The following is a 22789-nucleotide window of genomic DNA, read 5'->3' as shown; positions in this document are numbered from 1 at the left end:
AATTGGAGGGTCCATATGAGTACTGTAAGGGTTAACAAATCTTGCTTAAAATGGGGCTCTCGTCGTGTTGCACGTGCACGTTCAAAAACTATATATCAACTTAACAAACCAGATATGTTACTGATGCTCGACTCATATGTTATTTTCTACGGCATGTATGTGGTTGTAGAAGAAGAAAATATATTCTTAATATGTATATATAATGAACCTACAGTTTACTCGATGTTGAGTCCGGTTTGAACAGAATTTGGAAGATGAATGTTATAGAAAAAAAAACATTCTTAAAAAGAGTTGTTGTCTCTTTGACACATTCCCTATTTCCATTCTCAATTTTATTGTCCAACATCTGGTATTGGCTAGTTTTGTCTGGATGAAGTTAAATCCAAGTATTTTCCATAAGATCACGTTATAATTAATGTGGTGTATGTTCATTTGAGATGATAACTAGACTGATGACGTCAAGTCATACAGTACAGGTAGCGATAAAGTGTTTGTAAAAGTATTACGCTGTGTTCATGATAGTTTTGCCTTCTCAGCGTGTATATTTTCAACCACTTGAAATAAAAGAAAGCTTACCAGAATTACATTTTCTCAATAAAAGTCGGTTGACAGTGTTATTTTTTGTGATGAATATCAAAACATTTAAAGCAATCTTCATCATCAATGTTACCGCAAAATGTCATATATTTTATTATGTGCAAGTTTAAACCAAAAACATTGGTATCTAGATATTCCTAAACATAACCCTTTTGTTAGGTATCTTTTAGTATTAATTCAGGAGATGCTGTATGATTGTCAATAAGCCGAACATTTAGCGAAGTCTTAATAAGGCATATTTAAGCAAATGAAATATCTTATTGACCGTGATTTGATTTGTAACATATATTTGGATATTTAAGTCGGTGATCTTAAAATTGTGATACTACAGATACAGTTAAGTCGGTCTCATATCTTGACTTACATCTATAAATTGACAAGGAGGGTCGGTTGAAAACAAATTGTACGACAAAAGAGATGATTTCATCTTTCCAATTGTGAACTTTCCATTTCTAAGTAGCAACATTCCAGCAGCACCTGCATACGGGGTATATGTCTCCCAATTGATACGATATTCCCGTGCTTGCATTTCCTATCATGATTTTCTTGATAGAGGGTTGCTGCTCACAAGGAAGCTATTAAACCAAGATACCCAATAGGTAAAGTTGAAATCATCCCTTCGTAAATTTTACGGACGCCATCACGAGTCGGTTGAACGTTATGGAATTACCGTTTCACAAATGATATCGGATATGTTTCGTACGTCGTAACTACAATCCCCTTCCCTTTCATGAATGTGACCTACCGTATTAGAATATTTACCGGATTTGTTATCACATAAGCAACACGACGGGTGCCACATGTGGAGCAGAATCAGCTTACCCTTCCGGAGCACCTGAGATCACCCCTAATTTTTGTGGGGCTCGTATTGCTTATTCTTTAGTTATCTATGTTGTGTCATGTGTACTATTGTTTGTCTGTTTGTCTTTTTTCATTTTTAGCCATGGCGTTGTCAGTTTATTTTCGATTTATGAGTTTGACTGTCCCTTTGGTATCTTTCGTCCCTCTTTTTCAATAGATCGTATGCATTGGAATTAATTTCCTTTATAAAAAAAACACTATGCCATTTCGACCTTGTGATATTTCAAGAATTGCTGGTTTCAATTTTGAAATGTATTGTCGTGCCTATGGAAAATAAGTGGAATACATTTATCTATTTTGTTATATACTGGTACTATTGATTGTTAAAATCAGTAAAGTATGCAATACTGTCTTTTACATTATAACCATCAGTGTTGGAAACAATACCTATTCTTATTTTTTCTTATTAATCATGGAATTTTGTATTTGCAGCAAGTCGAGAAGGTATGTTAATTAAAGATTGTGTATGACTAATTTGTCTGTGAAGTATAAGTTACAATACAAAGGTAACAACGAAACAGGCCGGTAACAGCCGTTACCATATAGTTTTCAGCACGAGTAATCAGCTGAAGGTAAATTGCGATAGCCGAGGACCTTCACCGGACTACAAGTGCAGAAGAACTATCCGGCTGATTTGTTTCCGGATTTGTTTTTTTTGTTACCTTTTGTTTATCTGACTTGTGTGACGTTTGGAGAAATAAGTAGTACATTTTGCTTTTAGAAGAAATTGCAAATTTAAGCAGTTTAGAAACTTTAAAGGCCAGGTTAATGTAAGTTACAGCTTATACAATCCAATACTTTTTTTTAAAGAGTAGGAAACATCGCATATTCCTTCAAAACTTACTATTGACTATATGAAGTAATTTAGAAAAGGAAATCGTCATAACTATATTTTTTCGGATATCTAATTGAATTCAGTTTTCAAATCAGAAAGTTATACAAGAGGATACATAGTGGTAGTAGAAAAAAAATAGGAAACCAATCTACAAAAAGTAAAGTTACTGTGATGTCAAGTTCATATAATATCTGTAAAGGAATACGTGTGTACATGTAGTTATCACTAAATTGTATAGAATACTTAGACCGCAGTTCTCTGAATTATATTAAATGTTGCATAAGACATCAGAAAATAGTAGTTAATGACATACTGTCATCAGAGGTAAGCAAGATTTATCTTTGGGAAAAAACGGAAAAAGGGGTGTGGTTTAAAAGAATTTAATATAAACCTGCTTGATCAACTCACCAATGCAGTGTCCCTCTGGTATCTTTCGCCCCTCTTTTGTTAAAGAAAATCAAATTTAAAATTAAGAAATATTATAACATGTACAAGCGTCAATGCATTTAGAACGTCAGTTTGAAATAAATAATCAAATTAGTATTTCGATGAAAACAACATTATGTCATGTTTCATATTACATATAGATGGCCAATTATTAATGCTATAATACAGAAAACAGGTAATTGGAGGGAACAAACTGATTATTTGTGAAAATATTAACATTATTTTTGAAAATTAAATTAAAAGCAACTTCTCATTTGGCAATGATATTAAAGATGACACTGGTAATATATATCAATATTTCATATTGCAAAAACTAGACTGCAAGAATCATTGGATAGCAGAAATAAATAAATTTAAAAAAGGCATCCCAAAAGAATGGCTTCAAATGTTAAAGTCTGAAAGTTCTATTAAAAGTACTGTTAATACTCTTAGACAGAAACTGATCAGGAAAAGTAATTACATTGAGTCTTCAAGCTTTTCAACAAACATATTATTTAAGTCAATTTGTAAAGATAAATTGAACCCTTAATAGGTATTAGCAAATGGATGTGTATTTTACAAATTAGTGATAACCGTACTAAACAACTGCATTTTTTCATGTTTCATTATTTAAGAAAGAATAAGTTAAAATATATTTAGATGGAAACCTAATCATTTCATATAACCAACAAAATACTTATTGTTTAAATGGAAACAGAAGAATGACAGTTTATGCAATGAATGTAACTAGGAAGAAGATTATAACCACTTTTTTTCTTGTCGATTTTTTAGAAAAAAATTTGGAAAAGTATTTATGAGTTAATGATAAAATAAAATTTTAATTTTACAGTTTCGTTAAAGCTATTAGTCTACGGATATAAAACATTTGACCAAAACATTGACAAATGTAAATGTTTGTCAAATTTTTAGTTTAAGAATGCATTAAAAGATATAACCAAAACAAAACAATGAAATTTAATCCATTATTGAAGTCAGTAAAAAGAATAGACGATTGAAAAGATTAAAACATAATGCATAAAAAGGTTGTACAATTGTATTTCAAGACATTTTTACATATAATATATACATACATACCAACTGCTGATTACTAACTTGGGTAATCAGTGGAATATAATACGATTCATGATCAAGAAAAGCTTTGTTTCTTGAAGTAACAATATGACAAGCATATTTGGTGAATAAATATATTATGTCGTTAAAAAAGTGCCTATCGCATCCATTAAATATAATTCAATAGAAATATATGTGTGATATTCAAAAAGGTTTATTTCTATTTGGGAAGTACTGTAGGTTCGAAAAAGTAAACATCTATCGAACAGATAAATCCTATAAATAATATAATCGTGTTCTCCTAAAATAGTACGGTTATAAAATTATTAGTGAGTTCTTGTTCCATATAACATTGATCATTTTAATTGCTTGCTCTCAAGTCTTACCAAATACGTTATTTTATTCTCATTAACATATTTTAAAAGATCTAATTCTTTAATTCAAAAACTGAGTTTGTTTTTAAATAACTAATGACACGTTTCATAACAAAACGATAGTATAATTATTTATTTCCTGAAATATGAATGTTATTTATTTACCTTTTAATTTTAGCATTAGGTCGTTGTTCCGCAGCCTGTGGTATTTGCACAATCGTTCTACAAACTGATGAATACGAAGGATTAACAGCAACCGCACTTGGCTAATATGTAAACGTGGCAGTGTAATAAAGACGTGAAATAAACTATGTTAAACCATAAAGTCTTTTTGTATTATCCAGAATGCATCTGAATTGACTAACACCTAAAAAATAAATGTTAAAACTTTGCATGTCAGTTATATTGTATTACTTATTTAAAGGTCATTAGTGTTTCCATGTCTCCTTTCAAACATTAGTAGAATAAGTCCTTATCGACGATTTTGCAGAATGTTTGATTGATAGACTACTGTTTACACTTCGGTCTTTTCCTTTGTGAAAAAAACCTTAAGTTGTGAACGACACGTATAAATTGTCATTCAGATCTTACTTTCTGATCCCGGGATTCATTATTTGCTAATTACAGAAACGAAATTGAATTTCCAGTCTGTCCTACCTAGAATCATTGAACATTAATGCATGTAAGACACATTATATGATACATTAAATGGTTCGCTGATTATGTTATAAAAATAACAAAAACACTAAAATTCAAAACAGAAAGTCCCTAATCAAATGGCAAAATCAAAAGCTCAAACACATGAAACACATCAAACGAATCGACAACAATTATTTTATTCCTGACTTGGTATAGGCGTTGTGGTTATTATCTTTGCATTTGACATTTGCAATCGAACCCTCTATTTTAAATTTTGGCTTATACTTAACTAATGATAATTTCATAAAGAAACCCTTCATTGTATTTTCTTCCCATTATTAATTCGATTAGTTTTGGTGTTGATGTTAGAATATTATTTGAAACAGATGTCTGAACGGAAGGATCTTTTAAGAATTTTCTGCCTATACAAAATGGGCAAGATTGTTCTTGATTCATTTGAGAGATCTCTATGTTTCGAATTATAAGTGCTAAAAAACAAAATAAAATTGGTTTTAGGTTCTCTGCTTCTGATAGGACAACGTTTCTCGAGGAAATTGATAAAGCCCTTTTGTCTTTGTTTTGAGTTTTTCTTTTCAAATAATTTGTATATTTTTTTTACTTCTTATGCATGTTATGCAAAAACTATATGTTAACTTGGTATTGATCGATTTAAAATCGAAAACCTAATGAATATCTGTCTTTTTGTAATATTTGTTCGGAGGTAATCAACTTTCTGTTTTCAAAATCAAAAATTAAACGGTCAATCTTTACTACTCAATGTGACGTTGTTGATTGAATGGTTTCGTCGATACACAGATTACAGTCAAGTGTTATATAGTTTTCAAACCTAAAAAAATCAACAAACATAATTTCACATCTGTGTTTTTGATATTTCACAAATACTACTCATACTCATAAATTAATGTTTACTCCATTCTCAAATACTCTGGATCAAAGGTTAGATTGTGACTAACAAATCTATGTCTTATGTTTTATGAAAAGAAGTTAAAATGTGTATCTTAATCTCACAGCAACGACTCAACCAACACTATAAAGGCCAACATAACGGTTGTGATAAAGAACAGCAACAGGTTAATCTATTATAAAAAGTCCTTAATTCCTTAAGTCGTGAAGTTATACGTGGTTGAAGCAGTGAACATTTCAGATCTGTTGTCGAATAAAAGTACATTAAAACGATTTTAGGCTGAAATCTTTTCTCTCTCAATGTTGAGGCCTTCATACTTTTTTGCATTTAATTGAAAGCAAAAACCACAAGAAACATTTTAAAGATCTGCAGCCGGTTGTACGAACGTTTCATTAAAGTTAACGGCTCATTAAAGTGTCATTAGCGCATCATTAACTAATGTGTCATTAAATCTGTTGTACAAATATTTTAATGAAGTAAAAGTTCATTAAACTGTCATTAAAAATCAAATTATTTAATGATGCCCATGGGGCATCATTAAGCGTTAATTAGCAATTAAAGATGGCAGCCAATATTCTATTTGACCAACTCGGACGCCAGCGAAATGACCGTGTTTACAGGGAAAGGATTGATCACTTAGATCAAATGCGCGACGAGGAAGTTAGGAAAAGATACAGATTTAACAAAGAAACTATAAGGTTCATTTGTAACTTACTTAGAGACAAACTGCAGCAACCCACTAAGAGATCACAGGCTCTCTCTGTAGAGCTCCAGGTAAATTATGAAACAGTTTTCGCATACAAACTCATTTCCACCTGTAAAAATACTGTTTACTAAATGACGTCATATATCTATGGTAGCACTCCACAGTTAGGTGTGTAGTTTCGCATTTTGGCCCCTGTGGATTTTTCAAATATGAGAGCTAGTGTGCAATAAAATTAATTTTTGGATAGCTGAGTATTAAAATAGCCTTTGTATTGGGTTTATATGAACATCAAGATTATGTAATGTATGTAATATAGGCTGTTTTCTGTATGACAGTCCGTATTTGCATGTCCCTACCATACATTGGTCCAGCAATTATTGTAATGTTTTTTTCCAACTTTTTATCGCACGAACTTTGTGATTGGATTTTACGAAAAAATGAGGCGAAAGACACCCATTTTTTATTTGATCATTAGGAAGATTTATGAAAACAGTTTCTAAAAAGGTATCACTCAAAGGCATTGAAATTCTAGTTTGATCCAAATTTTGGGGGGATATGTGACATGTCCACCCCCCTTTTTGCAATATTTTATGGTAAATAAATGCAGAATGTTGCCATGGATACACATAAAAGGAATTAATTTTCACTCTTTTAACTTTTGAAAAACAAATCTATGGAACATACTGATTACATACATATGCACATGTACAACACAAACAGTTAGGTTAATGTATTAGAAATCCAGGAATAGGAGATGATAAAACATTTTGTGGCTCATTTTTAATTTTATTTTCTAACTGTGGAGTGCTACCTTATGGCACATCAGAAAGCACAGAAATGCACTTTTTAAGATAAAATTGACCACAAATCTTTAGTCTTTTATGTTCTTGTTTTAGTTCTGAAGGTAAAAAATCTGCTAGGAATGCAATTTATGTTTATTTTATTGTTTACTGTCCTTAGCAACCAAATATACACATTTTGACACTTAGACATGTTGCGGTCTTAAATTTGTACTCCATTAGCTTCGCCATTGTAATCAAAGATTGCGCTTTATATGATATTCTCAGAATGTATCGCTTTATATTTTTGAATGCGAATAAGTCAAATAAACATTTTTAGCATGATTTTATATTATAATTTGGCATTAATTAAATTTAATGATGCCAGTACTGCTAGAAATTTATACCCTGCTTGAGAGCTTCTAAACCAAGGTTAGGTATGCTATTTACAGCAAAATTGACCTTTAAGTGCTTTCAAATACCTAAAATTTGTACAATTTGTCCTCTTTTAAGGTAATTTTATGATTTTAAATAAGATAATGGGAAAAGTTTTAGAAATTTACCCCAAAAATGAGACAGACTTGAAGTTTTTCACTATTATCCAGCATTTATTTTTAAATCACTTTTTGTCGCGTTTCAACATCAACTGCTAACCTTCATAAAATCTTTATTACTGAACCAATTTTAAAAACTAAGGTACCATTTTCATCGTAACAGCTAGTAGAACACAGAAAATATAATAAAAATTGAGGCAGGAGGGGAAAAATTTCACCTTAAGGTAGCACTCCACAGTTAGGTGTGTAGTTTCGCATTTTGGCCCCTGTGGATTTTTCAAATATGAGAGCTAGTGTGCAATAAAATTAATTTTTGGATAGCTGAGTATTAAAATAGCCTTTGTATTGGGTTTATATGAACATCAAGATTATGTAATGTATGTAATATAGGCTGTTTTCTGTATGACAGTCCGTATTTGCATGTCCCTACCATACATTGGTCCAGCAATTATTGTAATGTTTTTTTCCAACTTTTTATCGCACGAACTTTGTGATTGGATTTTACGAAAAAATGAGGCGAAAGACACCCATTTTTTATTTGATCATTAGGAAGATTTATGAAAACAGTTTCTAAAAAGGTATCACTCAAAGGCATTGAAATTCTAGTTTGATCCAAATTTTGGGGGGATATGTGACATGTCCACCCCCCTTTTTGCAATATTTTATGGTAAATAAATGCAGAATGTTGCCATGGATACACATAAAAGGAATTAATTTTCACTCTTTTAACTTTTGAAAATCAAATCTATGGAACATACTGATTACATACATATGCACATGTACAACACAAACAGTTAGGTTAATGTATTAGAAATCCAGGAATAGGAGATGATAAAACATTTTGTGGCTCATTTTTAATTTTATTTTCTAACTGTGGAGTGCTACCTATAACATTGGGAGCGGTTACGGGCACTATTGGTTCCCGATCCGGTTTCGTCCATCAAATAGTAAACCTAATTGCTACACCTGTAGAGTGGGGTGCTCATTTTCGCCACATCTTTCCATGTTTTCTACAGTTTATGTTCAGGTCTAAATGTTTTTGAAGTATACTGATATTTCTATATGAAGATAACTTCAAATGCAAAATATACTTAAGCTTGAAAACCGGTTTGTTTTAAGAAAATCATCTGAAAAGTTAGATTAAAGGGTGATTGAAATTTCCGGATGTTTTGTCAATGGGGGACACATATTCGCCGTTTTTACACATCTTTTTACAACCAAATAACCGCAGCTTTTAACAGTTTTTATCAAATCAATTGCATTATAGATGAATAGCAGACATTTCAAAGGTATAAAGAACTCAAAATTAGGGCATTCAGTCAAATATTTACTCGAAATACTTCTTTGAAATCGTGTTTTTTATTCAGGAAATTGTCCGAAAATCGTTGTCCGTTTTTCTGTCATTTTCGGTAGGAGCCGCAATTTTGTCTCAGTTTAAAAAAATATGATATTTGTTATAAAAATATAATTTACGGGTACATTTCTTCCACTTCAGCCATCCTTTGAAGTTTTTACACCTCAAAATCCTTAAACGGCGAAATTGTGTCCCCGGCGAAAATGAGCACCCCACTCTACCCGATTAAAAAAGTAAATAAACATATTTAATCAAATGGTATAACAAAAATCTGTATAACAAATGTTAGTCCAAGATTGCTTTGACGTTTGAATGCCCTTTTATGGATTTGCCTCGGGCATAAAGAGCACTCCAAAGCAAAAACATAATTGTCCTTGGGTTGTTATTTTCTATCACGAAATCGGTATTTATTCTTTGCAAATATATCATATATCTTTCGATTCAATATTCAATTACCTCCGTGAATATATCATTCGCACTTTTGTAGATATTTTTTTTGTAAACGGTATGTGACACATTTATACATGTTATAGGAGGGTCCGCTTATCTACATCTAAAAGAGAACACAGGAATACTGGGGTGAAACTTGGTCCGGGTACGCTCTAAAAATAACAAAGAGAAAAAAAATTCTGTATTTGTTTGCTCTGGATTTGTATATATACGCTATCCAGAATGTATTTAGGGGAGGGGGAGGGGTAGTATAATTCTTAATAACTATATGAATGTTATCAAAGACAGGTGAAAACTGAAATGACTTTAAGTGTATAATTATAAATTGACTTTACGCAAATAAAGATGAAAAATTAAATCTGTTAATGTACAATTAAGTCTGTATGACATTTAAAACATTCTTTTAAATATAGGTCTTGATAGCATTACGATTCTATGCTACTGGCAACTTTCTGCAAGTGTTGGGAGATACTGTGGGAATAGATAAGGGAACTGCATCTCGAGTCGTAAGAAAGGTGTCGCTTGCCTTGTCAGAGCTCCTCCCAGTTTATGTAAAATGGCCTTCCGAGGACGAGAAGAGAGAAATAAAGAATGATTTCTATAAAATGGCTGGCTTCCCTGGAGTAATTGGCTGTATCGATGGGACACATGTTCGGATACAGCGCCCGTCTGAAAATGAACCTGCCTTTATAAACTGAAAAGGGTACCCTTCAATCAATGTACAGGCTGTTTGTGACAGCAAAGGTATGTACTGCAAGTAAAAAATAAATCTTTCTGTCAAATCAAGAGTGCATGCCATTCAATCGCTTGTCACGGTACTAATAAAACGCGTGGTGGGTAACCAAATCACAATTCAAGTCGAAACTGAAGACTTAATACTGTAGTCTGAGCTTAAAAAATATTTGATGCCCTTTATGGGCCCTGTAATTTGGGATATGAAAATATTCTATTCTATTCTGTTCTCAGTATTCTATACTACAAACCCCGTATTATGTGAATTACAACGTTAATCATAAGCTTCAGAAACACTGGAATATCTCCAATACATGCAGAAACGACTCTGTTAAAATTTTAAATCGCTTCCCCTTTAAAAAAAAAAAAAGAAAAAACATCGCATGATACTCGAATATAATTTAATTTAGTTGAAGTTAATAATATATTTGGTTTAATTTACATAGTAAAATCTCTTTATTCTAGGAAGGTTCACAAATCTAGTAGCAAGATGGCCAGGCAGTACCCACGATAGCCATATGTTAAGGACCAGCAACCTAAGAACAGTTTTAGAGAGGGATAATAACGGTTTACAAAATGGTATTCTTCTTGGTGACAGTGGTTATGCCTGTAAACCATATTTGGTCACACCATACTTGAGACCATCTGACCAGAGCCAAAAAAGATACAATGGTTCACACTGTAGAACAAGAGTTACCATAGAAAGAACTTTTGGTTGGTGGAAAAGACGTTTCCACTGTCTACATGGAGAACTTAGGATGCACCCTGAGAGAGTCTGCACAATAATTGGTATGATTTCTTTAAAATCCATTAAGTATTGTGTCTAAATATATATACTTGAAATATAATATACGGGAGTTTTTTTCATTAATCAATATTTTCGACGGACAGTGAAATATTGTATTCATTTAGGGACTTATTATTTTTTGCCTGGGAAAGGGGCTGGTCATTTTGAAATCAAACACATAAAGTTTTCTTGACCCCCTATAATATTTCACTTTTTTATTTGATCCCCCTCTATCATTGTCTATTAAACATACCAAAATTTTGTTCACAAAAATATTGCAAACAATAAATATCCTCATTCAGTGGATTGAGTCCAGAACCATATTTTGCCTTGAAATAGGGCTCTGCCGAGAATATTAGTAGATAGAGCGGCAAATTTGGTTGATGATGATTATTCAAACATGACGACAGCGCCGCCCCCTTTTTTCCATATGTTAGTTATAAATACATTGTAAAATGCCTTCTTACATTTTCTTTCATGAAACTCATAAATATCTGAACCCCGTTAAATAAATGTTAGGTATACCTTTAATATATTATTGGTATAAAGATGTATCCAGATGCGATATTCCCCTTTGTGAGCCTCAATAGGGCTTCCTTACAGACATGTATTATCTCATTGGTTGAAAGCAAAGAATAGTTGCCAATAAATGTCTTTGTTATATGTTTGATAACTATGGCGGAAAACTTGAAAGTGTTAGCAGCTTTAGAAGACTCCGATGAATTACTGCTTTTGTCATTATGTAAAGAGGAAAAGGGCAATTTTCCAGGTATAGAAGTTGAAAAACTTACAAATGAACAGTGTCGATCTTTTTTTAGATTTGATAAAGATGATATTGACATTCTTCGTCGCGCCCTGCGTATACCAGAGAAAGTTGTATGTAGTAATCGCACCACGGCAAGGGGTATTGATGGACTTTGCATGGTATTACGACGACTTGCCTACCCTTGTCGCCTTGAAGATCTAGAATATATATTTGGCAGATCAAAAACAGAACTTTCTCTCATTATCAATGAAGTTCTCGATTACATACATGACAATCATTGTCATCTTCTTTCAGACTTCAACATGAGTTGGCTCTCACAAGAGTGTTTAGAACGTTTTGCAGGTGCGGTTTTCGATCGTGATGGGCCTTTAGATAGCTGCTGGGGTTTTATCGACGGTACTGTTAGACCAATATGCAGACCACAGGAAAACCAAAGACTTGTGTTTAATGGCCACAAAAGGTCACATGCCTTGAAATTTCAAAGCATTGTTACCCCTAATGGGATCATCTCAAACTTGTTTGGTCCCATAGAAGGACGTCGACATGACGCAGGAATGTTACGTGAAAGTGACATTTTAGCACAAATGAGGGTCCATATGACAACTCCACAGGGGCGAATATTTTGCATCTATGGTGACCCGGCATATCCGGTGACTGATGGATATATAATTGCACCATTCAGAGGCGGAGTCATCTCCAGGAATCAAATGATTTTCAACAAAAGAATGTCAGCAGTACGCATTTGTGTGGAGTGGGCTTTTGGGAAAGTTTTGTCATTATTTGCATTTCTAGACTACAAGAAAAATCTAAAGTTATATCTGCAACCCGTGGGAAAGTATTACAAAGTAGCAGTTCTACTGACAAATTGCCATACCTGTCTTTATGGCAGTGAAACCGGGATATTTTTCGATGTATCACCACCAACATTAGAGGAATACCTATTGGGCTGACAATTTTCCCAATGTTTTCAGATGGCAAATAATTATCGTTATTGCTTTTTAATCATTTTGACGTTTTATTGAAGAGCTGATAAAAATTAATGTTAAGTTTGTCTTCAATTTGTTAAATAGTTTTAAAAAAAACCAAACAATTATCATATACTTGTTGTTGCCTTTTGTGTTCTTTGTATATTCCTAAAGATGACATATAGTTTACTTTTGCGGCAACTCTTAAAAATAAGATGTTTCAGCCATATTTAATTGTACCTTGTCTAATCACGACTTTTGTGCTGACCAAGTTTTGTTACTGACAACACTTTTAGGCTAATGACACATTACTGATAATACCCCTAGGCTAGTGCCAAATTAATGACAACACCCCTAGGCTAGTGACATGTTACTGACAACAGCCCATGGCTAGTGAATGACACATTACTGACAACACACCTAGGTTAGTGACACGTTGTGTGAGAAATGCGGAGGGGGTCTTACTTTAGCAAGAAGCAGAACCTCATTTCCATTTGTTTTTAGTTTAATACGTATTGAATATAAAAAAAATGTACGATTGCCAATGAGACAACTCTCCACAAGAGACCAAAATGACGCAGAAAAAAATTAACAACTATAGGTCACTGTTCAGCCTTCAACAATGAGCAAAGCCCTTACGGCATAGTCAGCTGTAAAAGGCCTCGAAATGACACTGTAAAACAATTCCAACGACAAAACTAATGAGTCCTTGTGTGTCTTGTTGAAAGGTTTTTCTTATTGAGAATTGATTGACCTTGTTTTTAAATATAATTTCGGTTGTCTACTTCTCTTTTGACATACTCGCATAGTTCGATGTATCCATAGTAATACACATATTACAATTCGGAAAGAATGTAGATAGGTTTCTCTTGGTATATCATCTTATAAGTAAGCAACATGTAATACCACTATCCAAACTAGAACTGTGATTAAAATATTTCAGGAAACCTCCAGCCCAACCCTTTTCTCAAATTAAAATTGCTAGAGTGATTTCTTCTTTATGCATACCAGTCAAGGCCACACAGTAAACCACATTAAGACACTTTTAACATATATCATTACCAGTAAATTTGATTATCTCCCTTTTAACATTTACAACCGTGGGTAAAACAACAAATATTATAAGATACAGTTTTTCATAATAAGTTGTGTTAATATATTTATTATGTTTGAAGATTTGAAATATGGCTTCTCTATTAATGTCTGTCACCTAAACATTTTTTCAGCAGCTCAAACATAAGTGTTTTTTCTTGTTTGTCATTTTCCAATTTTTGCATCCTTTCATGTTTCTCTAGTTTGAACTTTTCCTCCTCCAATTGAAGTTGCTGTTTTTTAACTTCAAGTTCTTGCCTTCTATATATCAACTCGGCATCATTTTTTTCTTTTAGATATCCAACTATATTTCCGGAACTGTTTCTCTTTGATGGGGTGGCATCGTTAGAATCATCATCACCTGAAATATAGACATAATTTGTTAAAACATGTGTTAGGTTTTGGTCTTTCAAATAGTTGGTCCACGAGTATCATTGGAGCCAGAAGAGACATTAAATTTTGGACCATTGTTATGATGTTTATAAAATTTAGAATGGTATTGGGGAAATATGTAAAAGAGACAACAACCCTACCAAAGAGCAGATAACAAAGTTTGCAACAAACCAGCTACAGTCTGAGCCTTACCTATACTCTCAGTGGTGATTGTTCCTTAACGTTTGAGACTAATTGGCCGTCTTAAACTATATGTTGACTTGCTGACTGTGTCATCTCTGTATATCACATGCTATATATAATAAGGAAGATGTGGTATGATTTCAAATGAGACATTTCTCCACAAGTGACCAAAATGACATTAAAATTAACAACTATAGGTCACCGTAGGGCCTTCAACAGAGAGCAAAGCCTATCACAAATAGCCAGCTTTAAAATGCCCTGAAATGGAATATGCTGTTACCCACCTACATGTACGCGCTATGCCATTTGTCCTTGAATTGACGAAATACATAGTTACTTACCACCCCTCCCCTTCCTCAATAAAAAAAAAGCAACCTGTAAAAGATATAGTAACTATTATTTAAACACTACACAAATAGGTCATGTTATAAGATAAGAAGTATGTACCTTTCTTAGGAGTTAAGTTTTCCATTGCTCTTTTTCTAATTTCTTTTCCCCGATTTTCTTCTGTTTCTTTTTTCTCTTTCTGTTTTTCTTTCTGTTTTTCCTCATCCTCCACCAATGAAAGAATTTCATCCAGTAAAGTTTCTTTCTCTCCATACTCTTCATCAATCCCTGAACTGGAATAATAATATAAAGTTGTTATAAAATTAACAAGAACACTGATGTCACATGCAAATTTTGTAAAAAAGAAATGTTTTTTTCCGATTCATGTTTTCCAACCAGATTGATAAGTATTTCAAAATTTAGTTATAATATAAACATTGCTATGATTTTTTTCTTTGACGCCTTACTTCGACGAAGTCAAAGAAAAAAATTATAATAGCCTTTCAAGACGTCATAATTATTTGGACTAAAAATGGTTATAAACTTAAAAGCATAAATACCTCTTCAAAGAGTCAGCATTGCTTTTTTTATGCTGATCTATCAGCAAATGTGTTCTCTCCCGGACGCGTCTTGCATCCACCTGCAGATTAGATCTGGTATCTGCTACGGCTGATGCTATATCGTTCCAGGCAGACTTGTTCTGAAATGGATTTTTAGCCAGGACCTCTCTCAGTAGTACCAGGTCATCTTTTGTCTGGAATCTGACTTGTTTTTTTCTACTGCCACTAGTGAAGGATGTCATATTTGCAGTTTCTAAAAAGGGACAAACACATTTCAAGAGTTACAAAAATAGTTGATCAACCCCCCTTTTCACTGAAATAAAAAATATTTAAAGCACCAAAAGCGGGGCTTCTCCTTAATAGTTTAGATCTGCAAGTACTTCAAGACTCTTATGAATTTGCATGTCTCTCATTCAATCGTAAAAGACACAATTTGACAGCATCATTAGTTCACGCACCTGTTCACGCCCCCCCCCCCCCTTTATTTTTAACAAACTTAAAATAAGTGAATTTGCTTCTTGAAATGATTCTAAACTGCAGAACTATTCGTCGCCGAACATGTTCACTATAGGGTAACTATAAAATAATTTTAGAAGTTATTATAATGTAATTTTTGGATAATTGAAAAACCTTCAATATGCCGCCATTTTCCGTCAAATACGTCCCACATTGACGTTCCATCCTGATGTCATAGAAACGTTTTAATGACTCAAAATACTTTTAATACTTCAAGTACATTCTATTGTTCCTGTACATATTCAATTTTATTCACGAATATATGTGTTTTAAGAAAAATAATCCACAAGTTCTTACCTTCGTGTAGCCGCCGCTTTACAAGTTGTCCCTGACTTGTACGTTTCACCGCCAGGCAAAATCGATGACGTAATACGCAGGAAATTGGGTGGTTTCCCTAGCCACACGTACACGCACCCGTACAAGTTCCGATGCTAAACCTCTCTATAGTCTATCGGACAACAGCTTGAAAACAATGAAACATTGCATTGCTTTAAAGGTAGGAAGAAAACAAATCTTATCAACTTTTAACCACGGGGACATCTGCAAGGCTCATAAAAAAGTAATTAATTCCAAGTTATCCGTCGTCAGGTATACACCTTATCGCTATTTGTCCGCCATTGCTGGAAATCACACAGGTTCCCGTAAAATTTTGACGTCATAAAACAAAATGTCTGACGCCACAATGGAAAAGTGATTGTTGTTGACGTCAAAAGTTCAAGCGGACGGGTCAGCCGGGAATAGCGATAAGGTGTATTGTGCGAGACGACTCGACCCATAAAACATTTTGAGACAACTCGGACCCTTAGAGCTCGGACCGTCTATGACTATGCAGACGATTGAGTGATGCTCCCTAGTTTTTTAAAATTTCTGTACGATTTTGTCTTAGGGAGCTACCATTTGATTTTTATGGGGGGGGGGGGGGGGCTAGGATGAAATTTGTAAAAAATAGGCAGGACAGGAGTTTTGAGTAAAAAAAAAAAAGCAGGATGTGACACTTGCAAAAAAAAAAAAGTCAGGACGACAATTTAGGTAAAAAAAGTCTATAATTAATTTCATGGACTTTATCTCCCATACCATACATGTACACATACAATATCTATGCAAACTTTCATTAAGTAAAGTTTACCTTTGGAATAAAATGCAGGACAAGCACAGGCTTGTAAGGATAAGCACAAGAAATATAGAGAGTACTGACAAGAAACAACGAGAAAACAATCATTCCATATACCAAATTATAGTTGATTTATTGCATAAACTTATGATAGAAACTAAGTAACATTAAGCATCTACATGTACATACAAAGTACAAATGTATGAAGCATCCAGGTCTTGGACCTTCTTAATTAAGCTTTTAAGAAGTTAGCCAACACCGCAGCCAGATCACTATCCCTATTTCGAGTTAATTGCAATGAAAGTCTCAGGTTCAACAAAAACAAGACATTAATGGTCAAAATACATGTTGTTGAAAGGCAGAAAAAGTTGTAGGAAAATAAGACTTAACCATCCTCCAGATATAACACAAATCATCTTTTAATGCTTTGTCTGAGTTAGCATGATTGACTGTTGAATTTACATGTCACTTATTTCCCACCTTAAATTCAATCATCTATTTGATTTCACATTATATGTTATTCAGGTCTCAGACATTCCTAGCTGGAGTTTATATCCCTTGAGCAGAATACATATATTGAAAAACTCCACCTGATATGTTCAGCATACATTCAGGATTTGCTGTGAATTTTTTTTATCGTGTACATATATGTAATAATTGATAATAACACTTTTAACATTAAATTTAAGTGTTCCAAGTGTAAATTGGATGATTTTGTAATGAAAATGTATAATGCACGTCATTGTTTTCCCTCTGTGAGCCTCTGACATTCCTTAGTGTTCTGTTCAACTTTTGACTACCTCACATAGTAACTGGTGATATGATGACACCCCCCCCCCCCCCCTGGTTTTCCTGAATATATACTGACATCTCTGTGTTGTTATCTAATCACAAACCTTGACACATTTGTAATCCGTAATATAAGTCTATATTTGCAGAATTGAACATCCTGTAGTTTAATTTTTTTCAGGATCAATACATTGAAATATATAGTTCACTATTGCTTTATTTTTTATTGAAATAGGTGCTTGTGCAGTCTTGCACAATTTGGCAATTCTTTTAAGAGAGCCACAATTGGACCAGGACCAAGATGTTGATATTGGGGAGATTAATGGACAAAACAATGGCCAAGAAGATGGAAATGGTGTAAGAAACTACATTACAAGAACCTTTTTTTAATAGCCAATAATTAAATATATATGCAGGTAAGTTGCTACACAGTACAAACAATTTTAGCATTCAAAATCATGAAATTCACACAAAGTAAACAAGTTATTAAGCAATGAGAATTTTTGGACATATAAATGCTATTGAATGACCCCTACTAAAAAATACCAAACATTTTAAATATAAATTAAAGTGAAAAGGGTCCTTGTTTGATCATGTTCTGTATAAGACCAGAACAAACTGCAACCTTTAATTGCTTTTAAAAGGTGTCTCAGGCCTATTCGAAGTTTCTATTAGAAGTTCTTTATTTTTTGTTATTTTATTCTTTAAAGAAAATCAATCAAATCAAATTGGTCGAAAAAAAATAGGGGGTCACGGACCATTTAAGCTCAAAATTTTACTTTTAAACAGGTATGTAAAAGGGACCATTTTTCAATGAAATGATAGGGAAAAAAGAGGTGTTGAATTTACGACAAAAACTTTTTTTAATTCATGCGTGAAATTATGCACAGTCGAATAGTCCTAAGCCACCTTAATTCAACTTCATTGTGTCTTGGATGACGAGCTGTCCCATAAGCAGTCATACTTAATCTACATCTTTTAAATTGATATTCAGGCCATGTATGCTAAAAAAATATACTAAAACTAATGGTTAAAACAATATTATGCATCTAACCAGTGTGAAAATTATGTTAAGATAACAAACAAATATTCTCTTAAAACCAAAGTTGGTATATGTAATCACAATAATCAAATAATTAAATCAATCTTCAATGTCTAGATGTATTTTAAGCTTCTTATTCATTAGTTCATAATATAATGATTGCTGAATTAATTTTTTCTTTTGTTCAACCAGCACCTCATATTGCATTCTTGATACATCTTCAGGTTTTATTTTCCTCTTCTTGGTTCTGAAAGCATAGAAAAGTTTATTTAAAGCATTTTATTTGAGCAGTCAAATTGCATTGACTGTTATATTATTAGGTCATTTACAGTCACACAGTACATATAATTTTGTTTCCGAGGTTGAAAATAAGTTGATGTAGAGTTTTATTTATTGCTTTTAGAAAAAGACCTTTATCGCTGCTATTAATTTCTCCCTGTTCAAAATGTTTGTCAGGTTTGTTTTTACCGAAATAATTTATTGAAGAAAAACAAATATTTGTTGAGTCTTAGAGGCATGATTTTTATACGACCGCAAAATTTGAAAAATTTTTCGTCGTATATTGCTATCACGTTGGCGTCGTCGTCGTCCGAATACTTTTAGTTTTCGCACTCTAACTTTAGTAAAAGTGAATGGAAATCTATGAAATTTTAACACAAGGTTTATGACCACAAAAGGAAGGTTGGTATTGATTTTGGGAGTTTTGGTCCCAACATTTAAGGAATTAGGGGCCAAAAAGGGCCCAAATAAGCATTTTCTTGGTTTTCGCACTATAACTTTAGTTTAAGTTAATAGAAATCTATGAAATTTTGACACAAGGTTTATGACCACAAAAGAACGGTTGTGATTGATTTTGGGAGTTTTGGTTTCAACAGTTTAGCAATTAGGGGCCAAAAAAGGGCCCAAATAAGCATTATTCTTGGTTTTCGCACAATAACTTTAGTTTAAGTAAATAGAAATCAATGAAATTTAAACACAATGTTAATGACTACAAAAGGAAGGTTGGTATTGATTTTGGGAGTTTAGGTCCCAACAGTTTAGGAATTAGGGGCCAAAAAGGGACCCAAATAAGCATTTTTCTTGGTTTTCACACCATAACGTTAGTATAAGTAAATAGAAATCTATGAAATTTAAACACAAGGTTTATGACCATAAAAGGAAGGTTGGTATTGATTTTGGGAGTTTTGGTCCCAACAGAATAAGGGGCCCAAAGGGTCCAAAATTAAACTTTGTTTGATTTCATCAAAATTGAATAATTGGGGTTCTTTGATATGCCGAATCTAACTATGTATGTAGATTCTTAATTTTTGGTCCCGTTTTCAAATTGGTCTACATTAAGGTCCACAGGGTCCAAAATTAAACTTAGTTTGATTTTAACAAAAATTGAATCCTTGGGGTTCTTTGGTATGCTGAATTTAAAAATGTACTTAGATTTTTAATTATTGGCCTAGTTTTTAAGTTGGTCCAAATGGGGGTCCAAAATTAAACTTTGTTTGATTTCATCAAAAATTGAATAAATGGGTTCTTTGATATGCCAAATCTAACTGTGTATGTAGATTCTTAATTTTTGGTCCAGTTTTCAAATTGGTCTACATTAAGGTCCAAAGGGTCCAAAATTAAACTAAGTTTGATTTTAACAAAAATTAAATTCTTGGGCTTATTTGATATGCTTTATCTAAATATGTACTTTGATTTTTGATTATGGGCCCAGTTTTCAAGTTGGTCCATATCAGGATTCCATATCAAGTATTGTGCAATAGCAAGAAATTTTCAATTGCACAGTATTGCACAATAGCAAGAAATATCTAATTGCACAATATTGTGCAATAGCAATTAATTTTCAATTGGAGTTATCTTTCTATGATAGAATAGTAGTTGATAATATATGTTGGAAATTTGCCAGACATGACTATGATGTCATTTTCTATTTTTATTTGCCAATAACTTTATGTAAATAACTACATTGGAAATTTGCCAATATAAAATGTTGCTGATGAAGCTTTTTTTCCTTATCTTATCTAAAATGTTTTTAGATAATGTATGTTGGACATTTGCCAGACATGACTATGATGTCATTTTCTATTTTTATTTGCCAATAACTTTATGTAAATAACTTCATTGGAAATTTGCCAATATAAAATGTTGCAGATGAAGTTTTTTTTATTGTTTTATACAATAAACAATGTATATTCACTTTTACTACCAACCAATCTTTACCATTCAGTGATAACAAGCACTTTATTTTACATTTTAATATTTTATGATGTATTTAAAAGAGTAGTTATTGTTGCAAACTCCATTAGAAATTTGAATTGATATCAGTTTTGGAAAAGGGAAACGGGGATGTGAAAAAAAGGGGGGGGGGGTTAAATTTTTCTCATTTCAGATTTCATAAATAAAAAGAAAATTTCTTCAAACATTTTTTTGAGAGGATTAATATTCAACAGCATAGTGAATTGCTCAAAGGCAAAAAAAAAAAAGTTCATTAGACCACATTCATTCTGTGTCAGAAACCTATGCTGTGTCAACTATTTAATTTTAGATTTAAAAAGTTTGAAGAAGAAATCTTTAATTGATTTGTAAAATCTTGACATTTGTTTTGTGTAAAAAAAAAACCATGTAATGTCAAAAATTTGATCACAATCCAAATTCAGAGCTGTATCACGCTTGAATGTTTTGTCCATACTTGCCCCAACTGTTCAGGGTTCGACCTCTGCGGTCGTATAAATCTGCGCCCTGCGGAGCACCTGGTTTTATTAGTTGTTAGTGGCTTTGAACTAGCTGTCAGATAACTGAGAGTACTCTCAGATCTGTTGATTGTGTCTTTTTGCATCGGGATGTATAAGTACCCGGCCACTTCCACTTGTTTTTTTATTTATCTGATGAGTTAAGCCTTTTTCAACTGATTTTTATAGTTCGTTCTCATGTTGTACTGTTATACCAATGTCCCAGGTTAGGGTGAGGGTTGGGATCCCGCTAACACTTTTAACCCCGCCACATTATTTATGTATGTGCCTGTCCCAAGTCGGAGCCTGTAATTCAGTGGTTATCGTTTGTTTATGAGTTACATATTTGTTTTTCAATCATTTTTTTACATAAATAAGGCCGTTAGTTTTCTCGTTTGAAGTGTTTACATCGTCTAATGGGGCCTTTTATAGCTGACTATGCGGTATGGGCTTTGCTCATTGTTGAAGGCCGTACAGTGACCTATAGTTGTTAATGTTTGTGTCATTTTGGTCTTTTCTGGATAGTTGTCTCATTGGCAATCATACCACATCTTCTTTTTTATAGGTTGCTTAGAATACATTTATGTAAAATTTAATTTCTTAATTAATAATGTTTTAAAAGACAGACTAGAATAATGTTAACTAACATGGCCTCTGAGTAATGAATTTAACTAATAGTTTATTTCTGAATAAATAAATATGCTAGTTTGTATTATTATGTGAACCTTGTATAAAGGCTTTAACTTAAAATATTTTGATAGAACAGCTTATGTCTCCATATATGATGTTATTATAAAAGTAATACAGGTAAATATATACTTTTCAGATGTTAAATGCACATCAATGATCTGCACATCTTCTGTTGATGCTGCAGGCGCTCTCTCTTCACACTCTATTGATGGACTGGGATGGCTTGTGGATACAGAATTAGCAGACCCTCCTTTGAATTGATCAACAAACTTTGATAGCAAATTCATTGATTGTGGCGTACCAACAATTTCAACTGCATCTTCAATGACATAAAAAAAACTTTTCAAGCTAATCATAATAAATCAATGATTTGAAGTAATAAATAGTCTATTGATATATATATAATAAGAAGATGTGATATAATAGCCAAGGAGACAACTCTTCTCCCACCAAGTCTTCATGTATTTAAGGAATGACGGTTAAAAAAAATCTATGTTGAAATAACATCAAAAATATGGTGCACAATGAATAACCTGCGT

At 32.8% G+C, this 22789-nt stretch overlaps 2 protein-coding genes and 1 pseudogene across 2 annotated transcripts; 2 read left to right on the top strand and 1 right to left on the bottom strand.

Annotated features, from left to right (window-relative positions):
* Window positions 1-6289: 6289 nt before the first annotated feature.
* LOC139528080 (putative nuclease HARBI1) lies at window positions 6290-22633 on the top strand (annotated as a pseudogene).
* Window positions 11725-12898, top strand: LOC139519881 (uncharacterized). Its single transcript, XM_071312179.1, has one exon. The coding sequence runs from the start codon at window positions 11766-11768 to the stop codon at window positions 12804-12806; it is 1041 nt and encodes a 346-aa protein (XP_071168280.1). The 5' UTR covers window positions 11725-11765; the 3' UTR covers window positions 12807-12898.
* On the bottom strand, window positions 13900-16282 carry LOC139487254 (uncharacterized). Its single transcript, XM_071272154.1, has 4 exons — window positions 16190-16282; window positions 15377-15629; window positions 14937-15109; window positions 13900-14274 (listed from the first exon to the last, which is right to left on the bottom strand). Exons 2-4 carry the CDS (start codon window positions 15616-15618, stop codon window positions 14018-14020), a joined length of 672 nt encoding a protein of 223 aa, XP_071128255.1. The 5' UTR covers window positions 15619-15629; window positions 16190-16282; the 3' UTR covers window positions 13900-14017.
* Window positions 22634-22789: the final 156 nt, after the last annotated feature.

Source organism: Mytilus edulis, chromosome 1, assembly GCF_963676685.1.
Source record: "Mytilus edulis chromosome 1, xbMytEdul2.2, whole genome shotgun sequence".
Lineage (NCBI taxonomy): Eukaryota > Metazoa > Mollusca > Bivalvia > Mytilida > Mytilidae > Mytilus > Mytilus edulis.
This window is presented reverse-complemented; position numbering and strand designations above follow the sequence as displayed.

Coding starts and splice junctions, on each gene's coding strand:
- LOC139519881 (XM_071312179.1), top strand. CDS start 11,766: ATGGCGGAAAACTTGAAAGTGTTAGCAGCTTTAGAAGACTCCGATGAA.
- LOC139487254 (XM_071272154.1), bottom strand. CDS start 15,618: ATGACATCCTTCACTAGTGGCAGTAGAAAAAAACAAGTCAGATTCCAG. Junction 15,110..15,376: donor AATGCTGACTCTTTGAAGAG/GTATTTATGCTT, acceptor TTATTATTCCAG/TTCAGGGATTGATGAAGAGT. Junction 14,275..14,936: donor AAACTTAACTCCTAAGAAAG/GTACATACTTCT, acceptor TCTATATTTCAG/GTGATGATGATTCTAACGAT.